The following is a 26234-nucleotide window of genomic DNA, read 5'->3' on the forward strand; positions in this document are numbered from 1 at the left end:
CTAAATATTCTCAATAATTAACCATGTATAAATATTTCCATGAACTTCAGCTTCCCTCAAATGTCTGAGAGACTACAACAGCTATTGAAATTCAATTAAAAACTATTTTCACTTTCCATTTTGAATTCTATAGGCAGTTTGTGCCCCAAGATATTTTAGCTATTTTTAGCCCCCCCGAACCACCACCCCAGCAAATTTTGAGCCCACCTAGAGCAAGAGGAATATAGCAGTAAAAATAAAGGCAAAAACCCAAGACTGGCAATGTAAACAACCATCTGAGAGAAGATATACCCATGGACATTATTGGCTTTAGTCTGAGCAAATTATAAATGTGTAAATAGTGCAAGAGGTAAATATATCACATAAGACATTAAAATACTTTTAAAGACTTGTCCTATGGATAATTTTCCAAGTTTAGTGTGATTTTCATTTCCTTTTTATTCAAGGATCAAAACTAGTATGAGGTAACAACTTTAATGAACCCATAATTTAAAATTATGTTTGAAATTTGAAATTTCTATCTGTATGTTTGAATGATTCAGACCAATCATTTACTCTAAAGCCCCAAAGCCATCACATCTTTGCTTATAAATAAATGGATTATAAATAAATTGTCATAAATATTCACAAGCCAATAAAATAAGTAAGCGCAGTGTTATCTTAATCCCTCATCTTCACAGCGAATTATCATACCATGTTTTCTTTATGTTTATATACCTATATATATCTATGCATGCATTCTTTGGAAATTAGTTAGCTCAGAATATAGCTATTGACTTAAACTCAACCTATATTAGCTTCTTAGGTGTGAATTAAAGTGCCAATTACTGATATACAATGACTCATAGCACACAGTTTTCTGTATCCTCCTGTCAGACCAACCATACTTCTGCTCACCCCCTCTCAAGGGACTGGCCCGAGGGAGAAACAAGAACTTCTCACTGAAAAGTCTTCATTATGAAAATTATTTTGCAATGTATCAACATCCTTCAGATTTGACAACACTTTGGATGCTTCATAAAGACTATTTTCTTGTTCTACCAACAGATGGTATGAATTTCTAGTAGGAGATGCAAATTCCTTTTGCATCATTTTGGTATTTTTATGTTCTGCTGCAGACATTATCCCTCTAGATGCAATAAATGTACTTGTTTTAATAGTTGAATGCATGTTACTCAAAACCATGTAATAACACATACAACTTGATTTCAACTGAAGAAGAAAACCAACCAAACAACAACCAAGCAACCTCATAATTCTGCAGTACAGCACAGAGAGTTTATTTTATTTAGCTTGTCATATAGTCTTGCTACAAAGGGAGGTGGCTGTAGATGTTACAGCAAATGGAACCAGTCATCAACACCTGACAGTTATCCCCAGCTCTGCACTTATGCACATCTTAGCTTCTTCTTTTCCTCAGATTATTTCCCTGATTGGACAATTACGTTCCAGTCTCTTCCACTGTGTACTCCTAGAACTGGTGACATTTCTCCCCTCCTTGCTTCCCTTTCCCACTTTCACCTCCCAAACCAGAGAACGTGCTGCCTTAATGCTAAGTCCACTCTGGGTGCATTGGAGTCTACTTTACATATGTAACCAGTATCAAGCTATCTATAGATTTATTGGCTAAAATCGAGAACATTTATTCCACCACAGTGCTTTCCATATTGGATGTCCTTGACATTGTCAATTATGTCTTTCCTCTTCTCCAACATATTGCTTCTTTCCTCTTACGTGTTCATTCTTTTTTCCCCTTTCCCTGTTCAGTTGCAGGACATCTCAGACTGAAATATCAACACTTTCTTTCTCTGACTTAGCATTTGAAGAGATTATTTTGTATAAACATAGCAATAATGTTTTTAATATATATATATATATATATATATATATATATCTCCCTAGTGATTCATAAATACACATCTTCAACTTGGATTTCTTCCATCCAAGTTAGAGTAGTAATCCTGTCTTTCTAAAATCTATTCAGGATTTTCCAAATAGGAAATAGTTCCAAATAGGAATTCAACATTGCCAAGATCAACTCAACGTATTTTTGTGCTGAAATCTCCTCTTTACTACATGAACAGAGCTATCATCATCACTGTCTTCTCTTGTACTCTAATACATAATATTATCTTTGAATGTCACACTTTAACCTCATAATTAAGCTGGACACTAGATTACATTGTCTTTTCATGGAAATCACCTCTAAAATGACCAACAAAAATGTAAGTAAGTATCTTGCTCATCCATAATCTCTTCTTTGGCTTCAATACCTGTAAGTCTTATTTTCTCATACACATCCACATGAAATTATCTTCCTGCTTCACTACTTAATTGAATCAACTACTCATATATCTTCCCATTAACTTCCATTTTCATTGATATAACCCTTAAAAGTTTAGACCTAATGCTTCTGTTATCACATGACTGCTCCTGCTTTTGTCATAATAATATTGGCTTTGACTGCAAGATTCCCAAAAATAATTTACTTTTCCCATCATCATCCCTTATGAGAAAAGATAAACTTGTAAGTGAAATCCAAAATTCCCTCTTAATACCCGTTTTAAAATACATCTCTCAGATAAGAGATATATCAAAGCACAACTTGAGAATGACTTGGCAAGATATTTCAGTCTGTGACAGATTCTAGTCCTGTTCTTGATCTTACTGCATCTTTCAGATCATACAATATGTACTCCTGTATAAGTATCAAATGACAAAAGCAAGAACCATTTTTGAGGAAAGAAATTAAACAATGCTCTTGCCTAGAACTCAGACTAATACTTCACAGGAAGATTTTTGCGGACTTTTCTGACTATGGGGATGACGACAGAAACAAGATAATGCATTTTCAGCTATGAAAGATTCTGTGGTCTATGTTTGTAATTCTGAATGAAAACACTAGTAATTTTTGCCCTTAGAATTTATTAATTTTTAGAGGGGGCAAAAAAACCCCAAATATTTGGCTGCTGTCTGTCACTCAGGTTCTCTGTTACAGACTTGAAATTAGCAAGATCAGACTAATAGACTTTAAGATACCATACACCAAACCTTTTAATGGACTGCTGAATTGGTAACTGGACTAGTCTTTTAAATAAACAGACCACCTTTTATGAACTATTATGAAATAAAGTTATAGAAATCAGCCTAGAGGGACGGAACAGAATGTGTCGTGCAAGTGTATGAATGTATTTCAATAGCTACATAACTTTATATTTATGAGAGATGATAAAACAACTGCCACTCTTTTATCCTGTCCATACTGAATATTTAATATAAAATTGCCTATCCTGTTTTTCTGTGAAAAGTACTTTAAAAAGAGGCATCCTAGAGACCTAATTACATATAAGCACTGCAGTTAATTAAGATACGTATGGCTCATCTGTTGAACAGTCATTTTTGCAAAATTAATTATAGCTTTGTTCACTGTATTCTGCAGTGATGAATACTAATATTTAAATTTCATATCAGTATAACTCAAATGTTAAAGATATTAAAACCATGAATTTTCATAGCCCTCTTTGATGTATGTATTTTTATGCCCACTTTACATTCCCCATCAAAGAACAGAGGCATGGGATGGCTCCCCAAAGCCAAATATTCAAGTACCAAACCAAGATTAAAATTTTAAATTTCACAGCATCCAATTCAATGGGTACTCTTTTAAGCCACATTGTTCTTCTGAAAAAAGGGAAGAATTTATTGGTAACTACAGATAGTGCCATTGCAAAACAAGAAATGCTTCATATTAGTAAATGTACATGGAAACAAATATAAAACCAAAGAGAGATACTGTCACCAAGAACATAACATTGTTGAAAAATACTTTCTAAGGCCCAATCTGTCCCATATAACACTGAGGTTTTCTCTTTGACTTTTTTTTTAAAGAAAAGAATTTCTGTATAATAAAGGTAATTGTCAAAAATAAGCATGGTTGACATCACAAAATGTAGTAAGTTTGCATGCATGCTGAATGTGTTTAAAAAAACACATTACAAAGCACAAACACATGGGTTTAAGTCAGGCATAGTCCAATCATGATAAAGCTTTTTGCCTAACCTTTATAGAACTTACTCTGATAGGAAGTACGGATCCGTTTCGTTAAATCTGGATAAAAGTTAGACAGGCCACGCATGCAAAAGTTGTCTTTGGAACATGCCAGTACACCAGCATCAGCAGCAGGCAGAGGAAAGAGAGAAAAAACAGTCTAAAGTGAAAGGAAGTGATATCATAACCAGCATCTAGAACAGCCAAGGTGAAGAAATTTCAGCAGATGCTTACCTTCCAATTGGGAAATATAACAAGAAAAATAATCAAAAAAGTAAAAGATGTGGGATGGATGGTGAGAAAGCAGCTGAGGCTTTTTTTAGATGCATAGTTTCTATGAGCAATCTAGAAGTTGCAATCCTTCTCAGTGGTCATTTATCCACAGTGGGCTCCATTCTGGCAGCACTGGATAGCTGGAATGATGCCTTAAAGGATTGGCCCAGACTGCCACTGACAGAGAAAAACCCTCTGTGATACAGTGCTTATAACAGCTTTTTCTACATGAGCAATCCTCCACCTTTTGTCCAGAGTTCTGCAGCACCTTGTTTGTGGCTAGCTGCTCACATTTCTTATGGAGCTGCTGTGAGGCTGGCTGAAACTAGACAGAGAAGCTGAAGGTAACTTGAAGCTGCTTGTCTCTTCTCTCCTCAGCTGTGCCAAATTTACATATTTAACACTTGGCACAGATGGGAACTAAGCTTGCCATGATTAAATGCATAGAAAGTGAGATGGTCTTTCAGGAGCAGAAGTAGGCCTGAAGACTTGTATTTTATTCTATAAATTTTCCTCTAGATTTTACTTTCTGTTTGGAGTGTAAACACATTCCCAATTAAAAAAAAAAAAAAAAATCCCATAATTCTGTGGAGAAGTAGGACTTGATTCAGTGCAGGGTCTGCTGATGAAAATGCTGATGGCATAAACCCACTATAATCTGTTGCTTTTATAATTTTAGGGTTAGATTTAAAATTCCACATTTTCAAAGATATTTTAAAATCGAATTCTAAAACTTCACAGCTATGAAAAACACATTTCATAATTGTGTCTAACTCTTGCATGTTACTATGGAATATGTCAAGTGGAAAGACTTGAAACAGATGATCTAACTTTTTCTCATACAAATAAATGTTTATACAAGGAAATGTTTAGATAACCAACAAAGTATGGTAAAATTTAGCTCTATTGAAGAATTAATATTTCTAATACACAACACATAACAACAGTTATGACTTACTTGATCCTCTTAGCATCAAATTTTAAAACGGGTTTTAGGTTTATATTAAGAACTTCACTAATGAAGCACTAATGAAGTGCTTAATTTGAGCTCCTTGTGTTACCTACATAACATGCCTCCCAGGTGTTACACACCTCTAAACACAGCTGACTATTCAAATGAATAGCTCCTGGCAGAAAATACATTTAAGCTTAAATTGAAGTCTTACTTAGTGGTATGAACTTATTGAAATCAGAAATAAAATAGCATACAAACTACACATCAAGTGACTGCCAGAAAAACAATTTATTACTCTGCTCATTTTGATTTTTTACAGACTCAGCTAAGGGAATTACTTGCTGACCTCCATCCCAAAAGGAAAAAAACCAACCTCACAAAACATTTTATTTCTGAGAAAATGCCCGCACCTAGAGCATGTCAAGTTTCTTTTGCCAAGTTATAGAAACTCCATTGGCCGGCAAATAGTCATGCATTCCAAAAGCACTAGAAAAAGCCACAGGCAAAAAAAACCAAAGAAACATATCAGGCTCATAAGCACAATGATTTATTTCCTACCTGCAGCAAACTGCCTGCTCTTGCGGGGTGAGCGGGGCTGCCGCTGGTACGGATCACTGGACCCATAGAGGTCGAGGGTGCCCATGCTCAGCAGGACTGTCTTCTGCATGAAATCCACAACTGCCAAACCATTGCAGTTCCCAAAAGCCACTCTGCAAAGAGAAATGTCCCTCAAAAGTGTTAGCAATATGTAATTTAATCCTGAAAACGATAATAATTATTATTATGAATAGTGCACAAACCTTTTCTTCAGGAACTACTCAAGCTCACGTTTTTTATTTCTTACAGATTTGTAATCCTGAATTTAAAAAACTGTTTTCTGAATTAATTTTCCAGAAAGCAGTTACAACTTCTACCAACTTTCTGTATCAAACACATTGCAGTAATGTCTAAACATTCCTTCATTGAACAATATCATTCTAATGATAATGATATCAATTAAGACTAAAAATTGGGACATAGATATTAAAAAGTGGGCATGTATTTATATAAAATACAAATTAAAATATAAATACAAATACAAATACATTACATTTAACATTTTAAAGCTAAATGTTAATGAAAAATGAAATATATTAGGCTGTATGGTGGAGATACCCAAATCTGAAACGCATTTATAAAATTTCTTCCAACTCTGTCAGCTTATCTACAGCAGAGATTTCTGTTAAAACAGTCTCTACCCCACTGAAATACTTCTGCAAATGCATTTTGATGTTGGTTTGATTTATGGGCAAGATCTCTCTCCTTCTGCATCAGACTGCAATTTTAAATTCCAGACAGAAAGGATTGCAGGTACAGCCACAAAGAAACTCAAAAACCCAAACTATGTTCAATCATATTCAGAATCACTTGCTATCAGGTTCTGTAATTTTCTGCACAGAAGCATAAAAGCACTTAATTCACACTAAAAGTGAGGTGTGCACTCACCTCCACCTGACTCTTCTTAATGTATCTCCAAAATATCTGAAAGGAATTTGTGTGTGGAAAAACAACAATGCAAAAGGAAAGTAATGAGGTGGAGGGAAATCAGGGTAGCTAGAAAATTTTCTTCTGTCCTACCTTTTCTTAGACTGCTTCTATTATAAAAAAGAGGGTTCCATATAGCAAATAAAAAAGTAATAGTAAAGAAAAATGAAATTATTTTCCCTCAGTTGTCAAACTAGCAAATTAAGGCACCATGTGCAACAGTGGCTTGAATTCTACTGGTTGTTACTACACTGTGTTTAGTCCCAACACTGACTGCAGTACAGCATCTATGGAAAAACTATGGATGTACTTCGACTTTTCTCCATTGGTATTTTTTCCCCCATTTGTGTCCCTCAGGGGCCCTGAGGGACAGTACAGCTTAATGTCTTTGCTAGTGACAGAGACAATGGAATGGAGGGCACCCTCTGTAAATTTGCAGACAGCACCGAGCTGAGATGTGCCTGAGGGACAAGAACCATCCAGAAGGACCTGGACAAACTTGAGAAAATGCTCGTGTGAATAGGGGCAATGGTTTTAGACTAAGAGAGGATTGATTCTATGTGTTCATAAGTTACTGCATTCTGGGAGGAGAAAAAAAAAAGACAAAAAACAAAGACAAGTGTCAATCTCATCTATTAATAGTTTAGGGAAAAAAAGGTCATTTGCACTTTGAAAATTATTAACCTGAGATTAATTAATTTTTGAAAACATGAGTCACAAGAAGAGCTAGTGATCATTCACACCCCTGGTCAGCACATTAACAAAATGTATAATTTCCTGGTCTGTATTTTTCTAAACTCCTCTAATTTCACACACAAGCATTGATCTAATATTTCTTATACCCAAACAAATGAGTTTAAAAAAGAATCTGAAGTTGCTTATTAATAACACTTCTGAGGATGGATAAAAAAAATCTAGACAGCCATTACTCTTTGCAAGGCTTAAGATAAATTGCTAACAACCAAGTCCTTATGAAATCAAAACCAAAATGAATTTCTCAGTTTTGAGCAATGAACAGAATTAGTTGCTAGGTGATGTCCTATTCTGTTGGTATCTTTCACAGAAATGTCATAAAACCCTCATCAGACATTTCTGGACAATTAATATGCAGATTAGCTGAAAACTGTTACCCCATGAGCCAGTAATAAATTTTCAGTCACTGCTTTCAGTCCAACAGAACCTACTTCAAAACAAATTTATTATTTGTATTTAACCTTGTTCCTCAAGGTTAACCTAATCCTTCAGTTGTAATTGAAGCATTTTGCAAGATAACATGAAGAAATTTTTGATGATTCATTTCAACATAAATAAAACAGGTGTTAATACTTTTAATTTGTAGCCTTGGTACTGTTATAAGTAAACCAATTACATTAAATAAAATTTTGCAGTGTCTGAAATCTTTCATCTTTACTGGGAATAAAGGGTTTTTTGCATCATACTTTATTCCTGTTTCATGGCTGCAGTATAACAGTTCCAGAAATCATAGAAATTTAATTAAAAGAATGCTGGAAACAGACTCTCCAGAACACACACCATTTTATGTCTTTGACCTAGTTAAACTGATTGGTGTATGAAGAAAAATAAGGCAAAAGATGATCCAAATAATTCTACGATTAGCATGGCAAAAACTACATGCTCTCAGGCTTCATGCTGAAGTGGAATAGGTTTCTCCACATGGTGAAGATAGATAACAGGTGACAAAATAGTAAACAAAAATTCTGATGAAAGAAAGGACTGTGCCTTGTCATAGGCCTGAGGAAAAAGTTAAGAGTGACAAGACAAAGAAAGAGAGAAGAGAGTCTGCAGAAAAAAAATGTAAGGAAAAAGATCTTTCTTGGGTAGATTTTGTAGGAAAGTTAAATTCAGGTTATCAGCCTACTTTATTCATACATGCATTCATTTCTGAAACACTCTTGTACTTAGCTTATGGTGTTTTAAAGGAGGCTATCCTGTAATCTATTATTGCTCCTAGCAAATGAAACAATTTAGAGCTCTTGATTGAATCAATCAGTAGTTTAGGAAACCACAGTGACCATTAGGAGAACCACAACCTATCAGAGTAGTTTACAAGTGATAGAATGATGTGATCATTCAGATGCTGCCTTGAGGTCTGAGACCTGGAAGGGAGCAAAGCCTAACAATTTGCACAAGTGACAAATGTATCAAGGTACAGTAAAGAGAAGAAACTCCTAGAATTCATTAATAGGAAATGGTCAAGAAATTCAGGCTGAAAACTTGAAAAATCAGGCCCCAGAAGACAGTATTTTTGCAGAAATGTAAAAACTCTGCATTAAATGGCCTAAGTTTCTGAAAAGAGTCCAGTGACTTACTGAAAATCAGCAGGAGTCAGCACCTAACACCAGTTACAGCCAATAGTTTTACTGGAGTAACACCTACAGGGAAAACCATTTTAATGTATCAGGGTGACTCCCAGTAAGGGAAAACATTAAAAATTTGCAAATAAACTGAACCTGAGGAAACAATTACACACACTCATTTGCATTGCCATCCAGAATATAGCATTTAAATGCTCCTTATTCAATTCTCAATTTCAGGTCACCGATTCTTGTGCAAGCAGACATTAGCACAGACATAAAAATGCTGCTCTCAGAAGACAATTTCCAACTAAAATATGATGTAATGAAAAATGGTATTTAACAGTTAATCACTTCACCATTTTCCATTAAATGCATTTCACCTTGGTGAACCTTTCAAAATAACTTTGAAAATTACAGATTTGAAATGCAATTAGATCTTATTTGAAAGGATGGAAAGAATTATGTGAAAAGATTCAGTCTTTTAAATAGGATTAGTAAAAATATTGGCAAGAATGGCAGTTTAACATCCCATATTACAATCTCTGTGTTAGTTCAAATAACTTTCCCCCAAGAATCTGATTTACAGCATCTTTTGAATACTTTGCTTTGACCTTAATTGTTGGTGGGAAATTTCAAAGTATAGTTGGAAAGCATGTGATTTAGGGCAATAACCAATAAATCAATGCAACCTTAATTCTGAGTTACTTACAGTCCATAAGCAGAGTTTACAGCAAGACTGGTAATCTGTTGTGGAGGCTCACCATCCACCCACACCAACTGGATAACCAGATCTGCCTGGTAGCCAGGAGGCATCCGCACAGGTCGAGCCTTAACGCTAAGAAGAAGAGGTACAAAATAAGAACAAGCAAACAAACACTGGGCCACGAAAAACAACTGCTTTGCATCATTATGAATTGTAAACTTGAACAGAAAACCTAAAATACGTTATTTTGAGACTTTGAAAAAGGGCATTTCTGTGTATTTGGAACTTTTGCCTTATGAAGCAAAGCATGACAGAAAAATGTAACGAGGCTAGAGAAGATGAGAAGATACACCTTTCTGCAGTGGTCCCCACCAGAGCATATTAAAAACTTATGGACTTGACAAATCTATCTGTCCATGTAGTGCAAACAAGTCCTGTTTTACTTCTAGGAGCATAATAACCTATTATGTGAATGAATGGTTCCTACACCAAATCTGATATAACTATTAACACCTGTTCCTACTGTGTTATGGTAAGTTCAGTGACTTGCAAAGCAGGTAGTGAAGGTGTACATTTTAAGGGGAAATGTAAGAGCTGAACACCTCTGTATGACTGCTTTATGTGCTTTTTTGGGTGGTACAACAATGTGGGATACGCTGGAAGAAATCATTATGCAATAATAGCAATACTTTGAGGTATTCATGTAAGTCATTAGTACATTCATGCTGTAGTAGTATTTTACAGGTAAAACCCACTAGTCAGTGCATTTTCACTGTACCTGTTACTGGTGATAGTGCTTGTATTGCACCCCTTTGCACATAGGCATAAAATAGGGCAGTATACTTTATGAGAAAGTCATTCCTGATCTATCCTCTAAATGCATTTCTTTAACAGCAGCTTGGCACACTCACTGTTCTATTTCTTTTCCCTGTAGTACTCTTCAGACCTTACATGTGTCTGGAGCAGTAATCAGGCACTTGGTTTGGATATTGTTGTAGAAAAGACGTGACAGAGCAGTTCAGCAAGTGCTCAACCCACTACAGTTGGCAACAGTTTCGTATTGTTGTTTTCTATCAACAGCAAACCTCTGCTCAGAGTTTTGCAATTTCTGACCTGTTCTGCCGGCACTAAAAGCTTTGCCCTTTTCTTTGTTCATATGATACATAGCCATGAGCATTTTTGAAGCGATGCTATTAATAACCTTAAAGAAGCAAGCTCTGGATTACCCAGGAGTATTTGTGCTGAGAACAAAGGTGTGAACATCTGTGAACTCAAGCTGCCAAGGGAGAGGGGCCCTTTGAGACCAGGATAAACTGAAACTACAGGAGTTGTATACAGTAAAAATGTATTATTTTCAAAGAAACTTCACAGCAAGCAGAAGCTGAATATTTTACAAACAGTCTTTCAGAGTATCTTTGTGATGGAGCCCTTCAACTTCTAATATCTGTGGATAAGCCTTTAAGAGGCATAATAGGGGTGGTCTTTCCATCTGGTACCTAATTTTCAGCTTTCAGCTCCTGCCCTTAAAAATGTTAGAAAAATATAGACCAGGTAAATGAAATCCAAGAACCAGGACTTAGTCTAATGCCCTTTTAGGTGAGCTTTCCATCCATATTTTCTAATGGGTAACTAATGGTGTGGCAGGACACAAGATGCAAGCATGCTGCTCCAACAAGTATCTGTCAAAGCAAGAATCTGTTTCCTTCTAAAAAAGCTACCATGAGACTGACAATGGCTGAAGAAGTAATTCTGATCTTCTAAAACAAGTTTTTTAATGTGGTACTACTTTTCCAATGTGTTTTTAATGGCATCCTGAAAAATTAGAGAACTGCAAGTACATTCTAAGTTTTCTTTTGGATTGCTGTCACTTGAGGGGAAAAAAGCAAACACATTTCCCTCTAAATATTTTTCACTATAAATTTGAGGATCTGCTTTGATAAAAATGATTATTATTTCACAGGGATTTTCTCTAAGCATATAATAAACTGTAGGTGGTGAAAGACTATAATAACGGAGTAAAGTAATTTCAGATTTAATGATTCAGATTGTTGTTACCATGTTTCTGTGACATCTTACTCCTTAAGAATCTTTGAGCTTTTTCTCTTGTTTCCCTAAGCAACCTGCCTAAACAGTAATGCAGATATTCAGTTCTGCACCTTGTTTTGGATGGCTTTTTATCTGAAGTGTTTATAATAAAAGCCAAAACAGACTGCAGGAGTATGAGCAGAAGGAATGTAGACATTTCAGTGATTTCCTTGACACGTTCTTGTTATGCTACACTGAATTTCATTGTTGCAAAGTTTTGGTTTTTCGTTGTTTTCACAAGATATTCACAGTTCCTTATCACTTTGGAGTTACTTGAAGCTACTGTCAAAACCCCTGATTGACCCAATTTTGGGATGATACTAGAAGTCTGGGAACAAAGACTGACATTCTGGGTTCAGCTTTACGATAACAGCATTTACATCAAAAGTATTTATCTGCATAATCACAAATCCATTGGTTTCTTAGGTTATTACAGCTGCCTATTTCACTGCAAAATCTTCTGAAAGAAGCAAGAACAGTATTTATTCCATACTGCTGCCTGCCTCTCCTGGTAACAGTTACTTTTGATTTGAGAAAAGTCCCAAGTTTTCATTACTTCAGTCCCTTCAATTACTTTCTTCCTAGTAGCTATTCACAGACACAAACACATTCAGTCATTCTGACTTCTGGCTAGAAAAAATTGTGTACTGTGGAGTGCCATTCATTTGCTGTAAAAATGTTGAGAAACAGATATGAAAATAAACATAATGGAGCCAGTTATGTATGTGTGAAAATTTTTATGTGCATTATCAATACAGTTCAAGCTGTGCACTCACCCTCCATGTGCAGCTGGTTGCAGCTTTACATTAATGTTGTTCTATTTTAGATTCTATCCTGCTGCCCACCTGAATGACTTGCATATAAAGTCAACAGCATCACCCTGGTCTTTTCTGGCTTTTTCCAGTGTTTTCAGCACTACTTTCATTTTACCACCATAATTCTGTTTAGATCAGAAGTTCTTACATAGACAAGGTCTGTGGACCCAGCCAAGGTTTGGGGGGAAAGTGCAGATATTTGTATGTCTTTCCTGAGAAGGATAATAGCATTCATAAGTATATTTTTATCTAAATGTAGGAGTGTGCCAGCAGTTCTAGTGGTATAATTACTCTGACTTTGAAAAATCACTTCTCAGTCAAAATAAGACTACAGTTACCTTGTCTAAAATTTGACAAAAATCTATTGGCCAGCTTAATCTGAGATTATTGGAGATAAGAAAACTTCTAAAAAGTAGCAGGCTGAACCTCTGTGGGTTCATTACAACTTTTCTGCCTCCAATGTCGACAATTCCTCTCTTTCACAGACAAAATCAAGTAAGAATCTCTTAAGCAAAACTCTTAGCCAGTGAAATGATTAAATGATTGCATTCTTCCTGATATCAATGTCATAAATAGATTTCACATTTGGATTTTTTAAATAACTAATCTCTGCCTCTTCTGTTGATTTTCATACTTCAAATTAATGATTAAACTGAGGTCTGAAGTTCAACTGCCTGACTGAATGAGATGGACAAATGAACAGAATGCCAAAAAATACTGTTAATTTTTCAGGGACAATATCACAATATTGCTTTTAAATGCTAATGCCATTTTCAGGAGCCAAGCAGCCCAAAGTAGCAAAGCAGGAAATGTTCATTTTAACTGCTTTTGAAATAATTGAGGCATTTAAAAGATTTAATAATAATTAGACCAAAATAATAATGAGAGCAATCCTTGTCAGCAATGCACTCTAATTGCTGGAAAATTACAGTTTTTATAGAGTTTTGTACAGAATTACTGTTTTAAGCTATTCAAATCCATAATTATCTGCCTTAATAATAACAACATACTGATGTACTCCAAAACAGTGACAATGTATTCTAGCAGAAAACAATCTGCTTTTTTCCTAAAGATTAAACAAATATACACTTCTATGCTATGCGATTGTTTTATGGTAATACATTTTGAAGAATGTTTCATAAGTATGAACACAGTTTCCATGTCTTACACACCATAAAATGCATACAGTTCTTAAATTTAAAAAAATCCAGTAGTATATTAATTAATCAAGGAGAGAAAGCTTTGCACATGCCTGCTTTTACAGAAGTTTCTTCATGAACTACCCTCAGAAATTCCTTGCAGATGTACTCCTAGATCACCTTGGAAAATGACAGTCAAACCTTCACTCTAACAGTTTATATTCTTCAAAATTACTTCTATCGTTTTACAATCCCTTGTTGATTATTTTGCCTTAATTATTTTGTTTGTTCCAAATTCTGGTTTCTTCTTTGTGTCAAATATAGACAATTAATCTCTTTTTCTTGGGAGTTGATGGATTGACTAACAGATAAGAATGATTTTTATAAAGATCAATATTTAAACAATGGCATAAACTTACCTAAGACATGGGATACTGTCCTTCATTGTTCCTTCACATGCTACAGTGTTGGTACTGCCTGAAAGGCTCTTTAAAGAAGGAAGCTGGGAGGAGGCATCTGGGAATGGAGGATTTGTTTCTGGTTCAGGAGTAATGATGTCTTCTACTTCGCACTGAAGTCGTACCTCTAATGACTTAAATAAATAAAAAAGCTAAGTTATCATTTTATAAGGAAAGCTGCTGAAAGTTCTGTCACTTTCAAATAAATATCAATATGCCTTTTTTTTTCTTTAAATAACCCTCATTTATCATTATAATTTGCAGGCAAAGAATACTGTCATTTGTTATTTATACAGAGTAACAGCATCAGATAGGAACTAGAAGGATCACCAACTCTGCCACCTGATTACTTGTACAGCAGAGTCTCTAAGAGACAAGTTTTATCCAGGGTGGATAAGCCTGACAGTGTGAATAGTACATAAACTTCATTTATCCATAGGTGGGGCCAGGAAATCAGAGATTACAGCGCAGACAGCTCTGTGTTCCTTAGAATGAACATAAGTTTAGTGGATTTTAGAAAGCAAAATTCAAACCAGTTACTTTTTGCTTTCCTTCTGGCCTCTCTAGAAAGGGAAGAAGACGCCAAACCACCCTACAATTCTCTCTACTAATTCAGGAAATATTAACTGAGGACTGCAGGGAGGCACTGGACAGGAAGTTCAAATCTAGGTAAGTAAATACTGAACAATTCTTTCTACCTCATGAGTTGTCCAAGGAAATCTGCATTTTGAAAGAATAAAAAACAAGGCACAGCTCTCAGAGACAAGGTCTGGGGGTTACTAGCTGAACAGTAATTTCAGTGCTGCTACCTTCAAAAGAATAGAAGTAATTGCAGAGGTAGACACTACAAGCTCAATCTTCGTGATCTTTCACTGAGACGTCATCTGTACCAGAATGAAGATTAACAAACTAGCTAAATTTCATTACCTATTTTGGGAGAATTGGGAGATAAAGGTGAGTAGTACTGAAGGGGTCACCTGTTTCTCAACCATTGTGCTAAAACACAAAAGATTTCAGAAAGAAGAGATTCTGTTCAACCAGGAGAGAGACTCCTTTCTCAAAGTTTCCCTTTTTTCTCCTTTCAAAATCCATGGATATTTTGTGCCTGAATCTTTTAAAGAAACGTACAAACAACATTTGCCTTCAAAGACTAATGAGTGAAATATTGAGTTCAGGAAAATCTAATCTGGAAGTAATTGCAGCTGACTGAAACAATTTATAATGCTGTTTAATCTTTATGCAGGACTGGAGTAACTCTTGAAGAGTATGTTCTTCTGCTTACCATGTCAGAAGTGCATCACTCTTCTTTGAATGTTTTTTCTGCATGTATTTCTTTTTCTACTAAAGTTAATTTTGTTAAGTTCTAGCTGTTGTGCATTTGAAAAGAGAAGGAAAAATTCAGGCCAAAAACATGACTGTAAATTTGTCTTCTGTTTTTGTCCCTGCTTTGGCTGGACCTTAGGAGGGTTATAGAAATCTTGAACTGATTTATTTTGACACAGAGTAAAGATATTTTTGGGGGATCTCATCACTGGGCTTATTGATTGATTCCCCTTTCCACATTCAAATGAATGTAAACTTCTTTCCTATGTTTCTTCTCAAGAGATTTGAAGAGGAGCTTCACTGAGGAAAGACTGCTCACTGAGAAAGTGATCATGTTTAATTAATAGATCCTTTTGAGACAGGATGGAGTGGATTCAGATAAGAAAACAAAAATAACAGCAGTAAATGCTTTTTATATAACTGCATGGCAATGACTCCAAGGTTGGATATGAAGCAGAATTTGTCACATGCATACTCCTTGCCTCCAGAATCTGATATGAAATGATGCAAATAATACTTGTGTTGAAGAAATTCCAGGCACAGCCTATGCCCCTGAGGCATATTCAGCTGGAGACTTCCCTACTACACAGAGCAACCTTTGAGTAGCCCCCACACTTCCCATTTGCCACAGCAAAAACATTACAACACTGACATCAGGGCAGTCAAACCAATGTGGGGGCCTTAAAATACTGGGATTTGGAGACTGAACTCAAGGTAAATTCAGCCTGACTGATAAGGAAGGGAGGACACAAAGTGCTTTGTGCCTCAGGCAGCAAAGAAATCCTGAGATTGGCCAGCTCAGTCTCAATACAGACAAAACCACACAGCCTGAAGTCAAGTACAGATTCCAACAAAGAATTCCATACTTTTGATTAAAAATCCCTCCCATCATTTAGAGCGAAGACTTGAATGCAAGCAGCAAAAATGCAGAAAGAAAAGAGAAGGCCATTTCAGAGATGCACAAAACCCAGGGGAATTCTGTGAGTATGCCACCAAGATTGCATAATTTAATATTCAGGGAAAAATGCTTATTAATTACAGAAGAAATCTAAGAAAATGTTAAATTGCACCTATTATAACACTTTGGAAAATACCAGTAATGATGCAATTCAGCCAGAGAAGTGAACAACAGGGAAAAAAGACATTAAATTATAGATAATAAAAGATAAGGTGCATTTTCTGTAGAACAATGTAAAAATACTGAAATGGAGTAATTTTAGCAGCATTATACATGAGCTGGTCAGTAATGTGAAATTACTCTTCATCAGTTTTAAACCTTTCCTGAAATGATACATTCAGGCAGCTTAATAATTGCCGGGGGGGGAGGGGAGGAGAAAAGAGTGGAAAACAGAAGAACTACAGCTAATGAATATCATAACTACAGTTATGAATATGCCATACAGAATGGCACATGGCTGGAGGCCAAAAATAACACAGTAACAGGTTTTTTGCCACAGTAGAACTTTCTAAAGAGCATTAAAATAGTGTGAAAAGGAAAAGAACTATAATCAGGGAAGATAACAAGTAATCTGGCATTTCATATAGTTTCCATCTTTAGGGAAACAACGTCAGCATAAGCCAGAAAAATATCAACTCTTTTGTTGATATTTTGTTAAAGCCACTGATAATTTTCAGTCTCCTTATGAACAGAAATTAAAGAGATTAAATACTTGAGTTAAAAAGAGCATTGTGCACATACACAATGTACATTAACTGATAAAAACATACAGCAGACAGTAATTTTAGACCAGATAAATGCAACAGAGATTAGTGTATCACCAAGTCTTAAAAGCAAACTATGTCTGAAAGCTGCACTGTATGTGCAGTATGTATTTTACTAAAGCAAAAAGAAAGTGGAGAGTAGGTTCCCAAACCCTCAGCTTTTTGTCAGTAACTGACATAGGATCAAGATTTCCCTGGAAAGGTTTAAAATGGAATGTCCCTAAACCTGTATTTATAGTGATTGCTGTTTCTATTTAAGTACTTGAGCACAGATGAAGCAAGGCAAATTGATTTAGAAATCGTTCTCTTATTAGAGAGTGAAATGAGTACTTACTGCAATTTCAGTATTTACTTCATGTTTGCTGAACCTGTAAACAATCACATAGGCAGAAACTCCTGCCACACAGAAAATTCGGCTTTCAGGACACCAGTACATCATCTGAACAGCAAAAGGATCTTCTTCCACAATCTCAGCTGTTGCTTTTCCTTCTCCCACTTTCTGTTTTTCAAAGACCTTTGATGTTTTTAGTTTGTACAACATCTGTAGAGTAACTGGAATATATTAAAACATATAAAAATACTAACATGAAGCAAATCAGATATAAAATTCCTCAGTTCCCACCTTCTTCTCAGTTGTGGCATAACAAGGAATTTTAAGAAAGCCTAAGAGGAGAAGATATGTATTATACAATTGTCCAAACTAGGACAACAATACCGATACTGTTCTGGTACACATTACTGGTAGGATATGCATTTAATACTTCTCAGAAGGGTATTTGTCTGTGCAATATTCTTAGTACTTTCTGGGGAAGGGTGTCAAAGGTGTAAATCATTGTGTTCATAATTAGGCTTATAATGAGTGCTATAGAGAGGCTCTGATCATATTGATACTTTCTAAAGAGAGGTGAAACTAAGATTTCATCTGTCTGAGGTTATGGTCTTGATAGAATGTAAAGAGTGTATGGCAATTCAAGAAAAAACATTAGGAAAGCATGCTGGTGGCCTGGTGAAGACAAAATTCTTCTGAATTAATGGGAGTTCAAAAAATTTTTTAATTTCTTGACTAATATATAGCTCTATATTTATACCTGTATATAAAATCCTAGTGTCCAGAAGCTTTTGTCGAGATTAGAACTCCACTGCAGCAAATTCCAGAAGTAAAATGAGGGGTGACAATTCACCCCATTATATTTCACATTCTTCCCTGTTTTTACTACTTTTACATTGGTTTCTCAGTGGCATTAATCAGTAACTGCATTATGTCAGAGAAAGCCAGCCAAGCTCAGCATCTATAAAGGTGTGCATATCCACAAAGGCAAAGCTGCTGCCTACGTCAGTGTAATTGTGGTAGCTCAGCCTGGCCAGCTTGTGTAACAAGAGCAATAGGAAGATGAAAGGACAGTGTTTTAGTTATGTAACCAGATGATGAACGCAGCAAAATTACATTTTTGTTTGGCAGTGCAGATATAGTCCAGGAGGTTTAGCATATACAGTTTTTAATGTTTTAAAAAGTTTTCGCACATAAAGCACTTCTGATTTCACGAATTACAGTAAGGGCTTCTGTAATAAATACATAATTCTTCCTGCCCTCAGTGGCAAATAAAGAGGATTCAGGTTGCCAGTTAGTGCCAGTAGCAAATCTAGAGCGGCACTTCAAATCAGGCATCATGGGTCCATGCACATTATGACTGGAAGAATTATAGAATCAAAGGGTACAGAGTACAAGACAAGACTCTCTATGCTCTATTACTGGGTACCATCTGCACAAGTAAATAAAAAACCAGCAATATCTTTTGAATAAAGATGCATTTTGGAAACAGCTCCAGTGGCCTAGCAAGTCCTTGTCTCTCACAGATCTGTGCTTTCAGACACAAGACTACACAATTAAAATATGTCTAAAAGCAAAGTATTTTGTGCCTTCAAATACCGGTAGGATATTATGTTTGCTAGGGAATCTCGAATGAACTCTGAACTCCATGAAAAAGTTGAACACCTTGTAAATAAAATAAATAACAAAACTTTGTAATAATCAAAACCTTGTAAATAAAGAGTACCAAGTGCGGTAGGAGTAACATAGTGCATGCCCTGAAAATCAGGACATCAGAGATGCACTGAAAATACCAGCACTGTTGAAGAGATTGTGAATATTCATGATCATCTAAGCTTTTAATGTTAAGAAAAATTCCTACTGCAGCATGTATATATTGATTAGGTTATGCTTATATTCCCTATGAGAGGTTTTTCTTCTTTCCCCATTTCTGCCAGAGTTCTAGAAGGAATAACTAGCACACTGCTTCCTGTGCAGTACACACACTAAATGCCTTGGGGTCTTCCCACAGTCTGCATTGTTTTCACCCTAACTTTAGAGTCTGTATTTGCACATTCTTCTTAAAATTGAAATATTCACAAGACAAAGTCTAATGTCTCACCATACTTCTCTAAATAAAACTAATTATCCTACTTTTGTTCATATCAAAGCCCTCAAAAACTTCTGTTTCATCAGATAAACTGTTGACCTCATTTGATGATTGGTGTTCACCATAACTTGAAGACAGAGGAAGATGTAAATTCTGAGCACAATGTTTCTGTTCTCCCACCATTTCCAAACAGACAAATTACATAATAAAAAAAACCAACCTATGGCCATGTTCAGTTCCTGTGCCTATTTAATACGTGAAATGTATTTTGTGAAATGAGGCTTTGAAAATCCCCATTTTGTCCTTGTCCATCCTGAGTGAAAATATTTGGTATTAAGCAAAAAGGTAAGTACCTGACAAAGTAATCAGGTTTAGCTGACATTAAAAACTTGTCAACATTCCCCATGCTTCGTTGGTAATGGTAGCAATATTAATAATTTCAATTCTGTGGCACCATGTGGAACTAGCAGGTATTTTAAGTACCCCATACTCCATGATCTTGGCACCCATTACAGACTGGTTATTAGGGTCATATTAAATCTCTCTATGCCTAACATTTCATCCAGAATTTTCTCTCATACTCTTTCTTCTTTAAAACACTAATACCTCATAAAAGAGAGATATTACCCAGACATACCTGTACTATCAAAGAGACAAGAATACAAGGCAACTCTACAGGAACTTTGGTGAAGTACTGTCAATTATCTGAAGCAGAATATTTTCAATTTCCATCAAAATGTATGTGTATTTTAATAAACATATTTTACTAATGAATACCATATGTATTTTCTGTAGGGGAAAATACTGGTTGCTGATATGTGCAGTTTTAGTCAGATTATATGGAACAAGTATTTTCTGAAGCTTTTTCCTGCTAGGATGAATGGAAATGCTTCCCAATTATTTCCTGGGATTTGAGACTGGACAAGAAATGGTTTCAGTATTTTCCACCCTCACCAGATTAAATGTTTTGAAATATATGAATGTACTTCAATATTTCATTTTTACTTAGCTATAAAGAAGACTTTGCTGTACTCAATATAGAAGTGACATGACAACTGGAACTGAATGTTAGATCTAACTGAGCCCTCTCCTCTATACACACAAGAATGTGCCCTAGGGATTTTTTACCAACACTTCATCCTTCATAGATTTTGGTATGCTGGACCTTGAGTTATTATTCCTCACTCTTTTCTGCCTAATATATCTCATTAGCAACATTTTTTCTCTTAACTTATTAAACATTTTCTGAATTTCACCCCTTTGACCTAATTATATCAGCCCAGCTATCACTACTCAACCTGTTAAATATCCTGTTTTATATATAAATGTGTGTTTGTGGAATTTATCAGCATTATGTAAAAGTGAACTTTAGAAACTTACTGGCAGAAGCATCCCAAAATTTTACTGATCCATCTGCATGGCTTAAAAAAATATAAAAATTAAATGTGTTAAAACAAGATGCAATTCTAGAACATTATCTACTTTCAGTGACTAATAAAAACAATCAGAAAAAAAAATTCTTTATGTAACTCTCTATAACTTACTGACAATATATTAAAGACATAAGTACAAACTAGAAGAAAATATTTTGCTATTTGGTTTCATTTGGTTAACAACATATTTTTATGCATTTCCTGCAGAGAACTAAGCCCCCAATAAATTTTAAGATTGAAACAAGAAGAAATTAATTCCCATACTAATAAAAAGTTTAAGTCACAGCACTTTTGGCTTTGCAGTGGGCCAGCAAAACCTATGCACTCAAAATTGCCATGTACAGTGAACTTTGAAAGGACAGAAGGTGCTTTCATTCTGCTTGATACTTCACAACTGTGCTCCTTTTATTAACATAAAATTGCTGAAGCAAAGCTGGAAAAAGGAGACACTTCTGTTTACAATGAGAATGATCCCTTCATCACCTTCTCATACTACTGCATACATCATAACTTTATGTTTAAAATCAAATCTTTAGTATAATTGATAATAACAATTCATCAAATACATGATTGAGACTAGAGAAAAACTCATTGTGCATCTTAGCTCAATGAATAGTGTCTGTTTTACAGTGTGATCCCTTGGGAATCCACCAGGCACTGCTCATGGGGCTCCTACTACAATCTGAGCCTTTCTAGGCCTTTTTGCTCTGTTTCTCTGCCCACAAGGTGAAATTCATCCCAGTGTACCACACCCTCACTAATGCTGAGTATTAAAATGAATTGCCAAACTGTCCCCAGACAGAGTCCTGAGAGCCAGGGGACAACAGCTGCTCTCCTTTTTGAAGCTATTCTCTGTGACCTTCAAGGCCAAAATATTCTCTTGCAAGAGATTTTTTTTTTCCAAAGACCTCACCTTCACAAGCATTGCTATCTAACACTGGGAGCTCAAATGGTCATTCTTAATTGTAGCTCAACCCTGGGTACTAAGCTCTGCTTTCTAGAGCAAATGAGAATTTCTGTGGTGACACTACTCAAGAGAAGAGCCAGGAAATGCAAAAGTGGTGAAGTCTCAACTCTTACATATAGGTAACCCACAATCAAAAGGAGTAGACACAAATAGTTTAAAAGCACCAATCCCCAGTTTCATTCTCACCCTGTAATAATGATTTCAGGATATGTCTGAGCTCCAAGGTTCCATGCTCCACCACTGATAGGCCACTCCTAAACAAACAAAAGTGCAGAGATCACAACTTATTCTGATGAACCTTGCTTGGCTACTTTTTAAATTCAGGAGTAGACAACATCTTCCCCCCAAAAAACCACTATAACTTGTAAAAGAACAAAAATATGTATAATTCAAGGCTTTTACAGTTTATTAACATTTTTGTGTCATCAGTTCAGGCTTTGGAAACTTAATAACCCTTTTATATTATCAACTAATGTTCTATGCTTTAAAAATATTTCCACACAGCTAACATTCAACAACCTAAACCAGGAATGAGAAGGAAGAATAACAAACAATTCTGCTGGTCTTTTGAGAATGGCTTTTCTCTTGGAGATTCCATACAACACTGAATAGACCGAGAATTTATTTTGAATACAAAGACCACTGAAGAAGCTGGGCCAGAAACAAGTATCAGAGCATGATGCCATGAGATAAGAGATTGCAACTTTTACAGAAGATATGAGATCATCATCTCTTCCTTGCCCTTTGTTTACTAATGGTCTAGAATGCTGCCCTGTGCCTAAAGCCCTGACATGTATGGATCCAGGATGCAGAGGGTGACACATGTGCAGAGTGGGTCAGGACATGTGCAGAGTATGAGTGGGTGGAGAAAAACCAGGAGCACAAACTGTTTGTGTGGATACATGGAATGGATGCTAGTGGCTACAGAAATGGGTACATGGGTCTGGCACATGAGTTACCACCTGCTTTCAGAGTGCATTTGTACATGCACAAATAAAGCAAGGAGGCAAAAGAGGATGCAGAGAATACAGGCAGGCATGCAAAGTGTATGAGGTAAGGGTAGATTCAAACAGAAGAAGTAAAAATATTTTCTGGAGTACTTTTGTGAACCAAGATGCAAAAGAAGTAGAGAGAGCTCACTTTTTGAGTTAATGGAAAACAACCCAGCTCCAAGGAGAATACTTCCGTTGATTTGAATAGAAAATTGATGATGTCTGGCTTGCTTACCCAGTATTTTTTTCTAGTTTATTTATTAAAATGCATTAGTTCTAGCCAAAATACAAACCAGTTAAAAGCTTGAAATTTATAAATTAATTGCATTTCCTCTTTTACTTCCTGAAGTTTGTCCTATTTCTAGAGCATTATGGTAAGACTTTGGTAGCTCAGTAAAATTATTATTATTATTATCCCTATTTAATAACAAATCTCACAGACATTGTCATCTCTCACTGAACATCTGCTTAAGTCTTCCAATTATAATGCTTTCACTTTTTTCTCTGATAAAGAGAACCTATCCATACAAATTTGAATTGTACACTGCTAGCTCGCCTTTAACACAATCTGGCCTGGAATAACTCCAGCATCTTAATGATTAAGTCCTATCTAATGATAATTAATTGTTCTGCTTAAATGGTCATGTTTCTGAGGGACAAATACTTAGCAGCCTGTAATCAGGCTGCTAAGCTGCTGGCTGGACTAACCTTAAAATAATTATTAAAGGAGTAAAACAAAAATAATATGGTAAGAGGTTATAAATACATAGGTTACACATCTACTTCCTTTGCTTAAAAACAAGAATATTTGTTTTGTTTACCTTATTGCTGTATCCTTGCTTTTTATGTTTTGCTCCTACAGAATAGAGTACAGGGATCAAATCTGGAGGACAGTCCGCAAAATATTCTGTGCAGGTAACAGGTGACTCATGAATGTCAATAGGATATGGATTTTCAAAGATTGGAAAACTAGTTAAGGAAGACAATTTATTAGAAGCACTGTGACACACTGAGCCATAGAATAAAACATATTCTTATATTAAAGTATATAACAGAATCTAAGTTAAATTACTACTAATTAAATATATTTTCCCTTATTTATTCAAACTTATGTATTATTTTTAATATCAGTAATAACGTGTAGTTACTCAAATAAAGACATAAAAATTCAACAAGTCAAGAATCCTACATAAATAGTCCCTAAGGCTAAGAGGGCTACCTTTATGAATGAACAAGAACTAATTTTTTTCTGACATCTCAAAATCTTATTATACAGAAGTGACAAATTTTCCAGAATTTTCAGGTTCATGGATATGATATATAGTATGAACTACAAACTACTTTTACAAGTGTGGATTTTATATTGAACATCTTAGCTTGGGTTGGTAGACTTCTGATTATACAATGAAAAATTGCAGTAACAGATGAGTAGATCTCAGTTTATTTCTCACTTTCATCAGTTTGAACAGCCTGATAAGGAGGAAAACCTCACTTTTCACACATTATACAATGCTATTCACAATTGAAAAACATTGGAAATTGGGTTCTGATTTCAGTTATGTCCATTTTATACTGCTGAGATGATCTGAATTATTCTTTAAAGTAAGTGAGATCTGAATATGATTCACTTAACATTTTCCAATCCATTGACAGCAAAATCTGTTCCTTGTTACACCAGTGTGAATGTGGATGTCCTTTACTGGTAGTGTTGGAGGCAGAACAAAATAAATAATTGGATTATGCTTTACATGATGCAGAGTTCCTCTTTGATAGGAACATTGATTCTGATATGAAAGAACTATTTGTCATTTAAACCAGCAACTGGATCATAAAGTAATTCTGTAGATCCATATAAAACGATGCCATTATTTATTAAGAGACTGAGGCTAGACATGCATAAAAGTAGTTGTTGATCTTATTTCCAAGCCACATATGTGTTCAAATATTATTTAACTTTGGTGTTGAATAAATGTTTGAGGGCTGTGCTGAAAGGACTGCAGATTTAGATGTATTCCAAAGTTTAAGAACAAATATTATCATAAGTTCCTGTTCATTAGATGAACTTAGCTCTTAAAGTGGAAGTAAATATTTAGCAAGAGTTATTTATAAGAGTGAAATATATGATTTTGGATAGTTAAATGATTTTGAATTTTATGGTAATTTACTGGACAGTTAAACACACAAATAACTTCATCTAAACCTTTTATACTTACTTGGTTTGTGTCAGGTCAACAACAATGAGATCTTTTTCCAAAAGCACAACTACAGCATAGGGCTCTTGAAATTCTGTAAGCAAGGAATCAAGTATAAAAGACATGGAGTTCTCCTATCAGCCATTTGAAGCAAGCAAGCAAGCAAGCAATATTTATGTTCTTTACATTTTCACAGTATATTAGAAGCTTTGAGGTATAAACCCTTAACATATGCACAAACCAGCCAGAGCTGGAAACTAGGGCCAGAGAGGAAGTAGGAAATTACTTTTGGATAGTACTGCTGGCAAACATATAAAGCAGCAGAAGAATTGGAGTATTATAGACTGCCAGCATGATGCTATGTTGAAAGTAAAGAAGTAGAATATGAATAAGTTCTGTGTATCATTGCATTATTGAATCCAATTGTTACACAGAAAAAGTATTTTTGCTGTCCAAAAGTAATACTTCTACTGCGTACAACTGCTTTTCAGAAATAGACTGTGCAGGACACTTCCTGATACACAATGCCCCCATTTCTGAGGTGACTCAAGAAGAATATTCCCTAGGAATCCTGTTAGTCTGCTGTTTTCAATTCAGGTAATAACATGTCCCTTCCTCCTGCACACTCTTTAGGGGATTATATGGTTTGGTTTTTTATACAATTCTCTTTTTATTTATCAAAATTAAAGAATTAAGATGACGAATAAATGCTTCCCTTGATGCATAGAGTATATTCATTTACATACTTTTTATAATTTACATTTTTTATAAAAAAATATAAATGTGAAATTATGACTTTTCAACAGCAGCAAATCATTCCAGCACGTGCAAGCTCAGAATAAACTGTTCAGATGGGTGATGCCAAAAGGAC

The 26234-nt window shown here is 35.3% G+C and overlaps 1 protein-coding gene across 6 annotated transcripts in view; it reads right to left on the bottom strand.

Moving 5' to 3' along the window:
• The window catches only part of STXBP5L (syntaxin binding protein 5L), a 184587-nt gene that overhangs the window by 43766 nt on the left and 114587 nt on the right, over positions 1-26234 (bottom strand). For 4 of the 6 annotated variants that reach the window (XM_077174255.1, XM_077174254.1, XM_077174257.1 and 1 more), the window contains exons 11-19: positions 25385-25457; positions 23993-24140; positions 22366-22433; positions 21160-21200; positions 17697-17914; positions 14279-14451; positions 9827-9952; positions 5834-5985; positions 4075-4146 (exon numbers count right to left, since the gene is read on the bottom strand). In XM_077174255.1, the coding sequence (XP_077030370.1) occupies positions 4075-4146; positions 5834-5985; positions 9827-9952; positions 14279-14451; positions 17697-17914; positions 21160-21200; positions 22366-22433; positions 23993-24140; positions 25385-25457 (1071 nt within the window). The remainder of the gene's footprint in view (positions 1-4074; positions 4147-5833; positions 5986-9826; positions 9953-14278; positions 14452-17696; positions 17915-21159; positions 21201-22365; positions 22434-23992; positions 24141-25384; positions 25458-26234) is intronic. The other 2 variants (XM_077174258.1, XM_077174256.1) reach the window with 1 other exon arrangement.

Source organism: Agelaius phoeniceus, chromosome 2 (genome assembly GCF_051311805.1).
Source record: "Agelaius phoeniceus isolate bAgePho1 chromosome 2, bAgePho1.hap1, whole genome shotgun sequence".
Lineage (NCBI taxonomy): Eukaryota > Metazoa > Chordata > Aves > Passeriformes > Icteridae > Agelaius > Agelaius phoeniceus.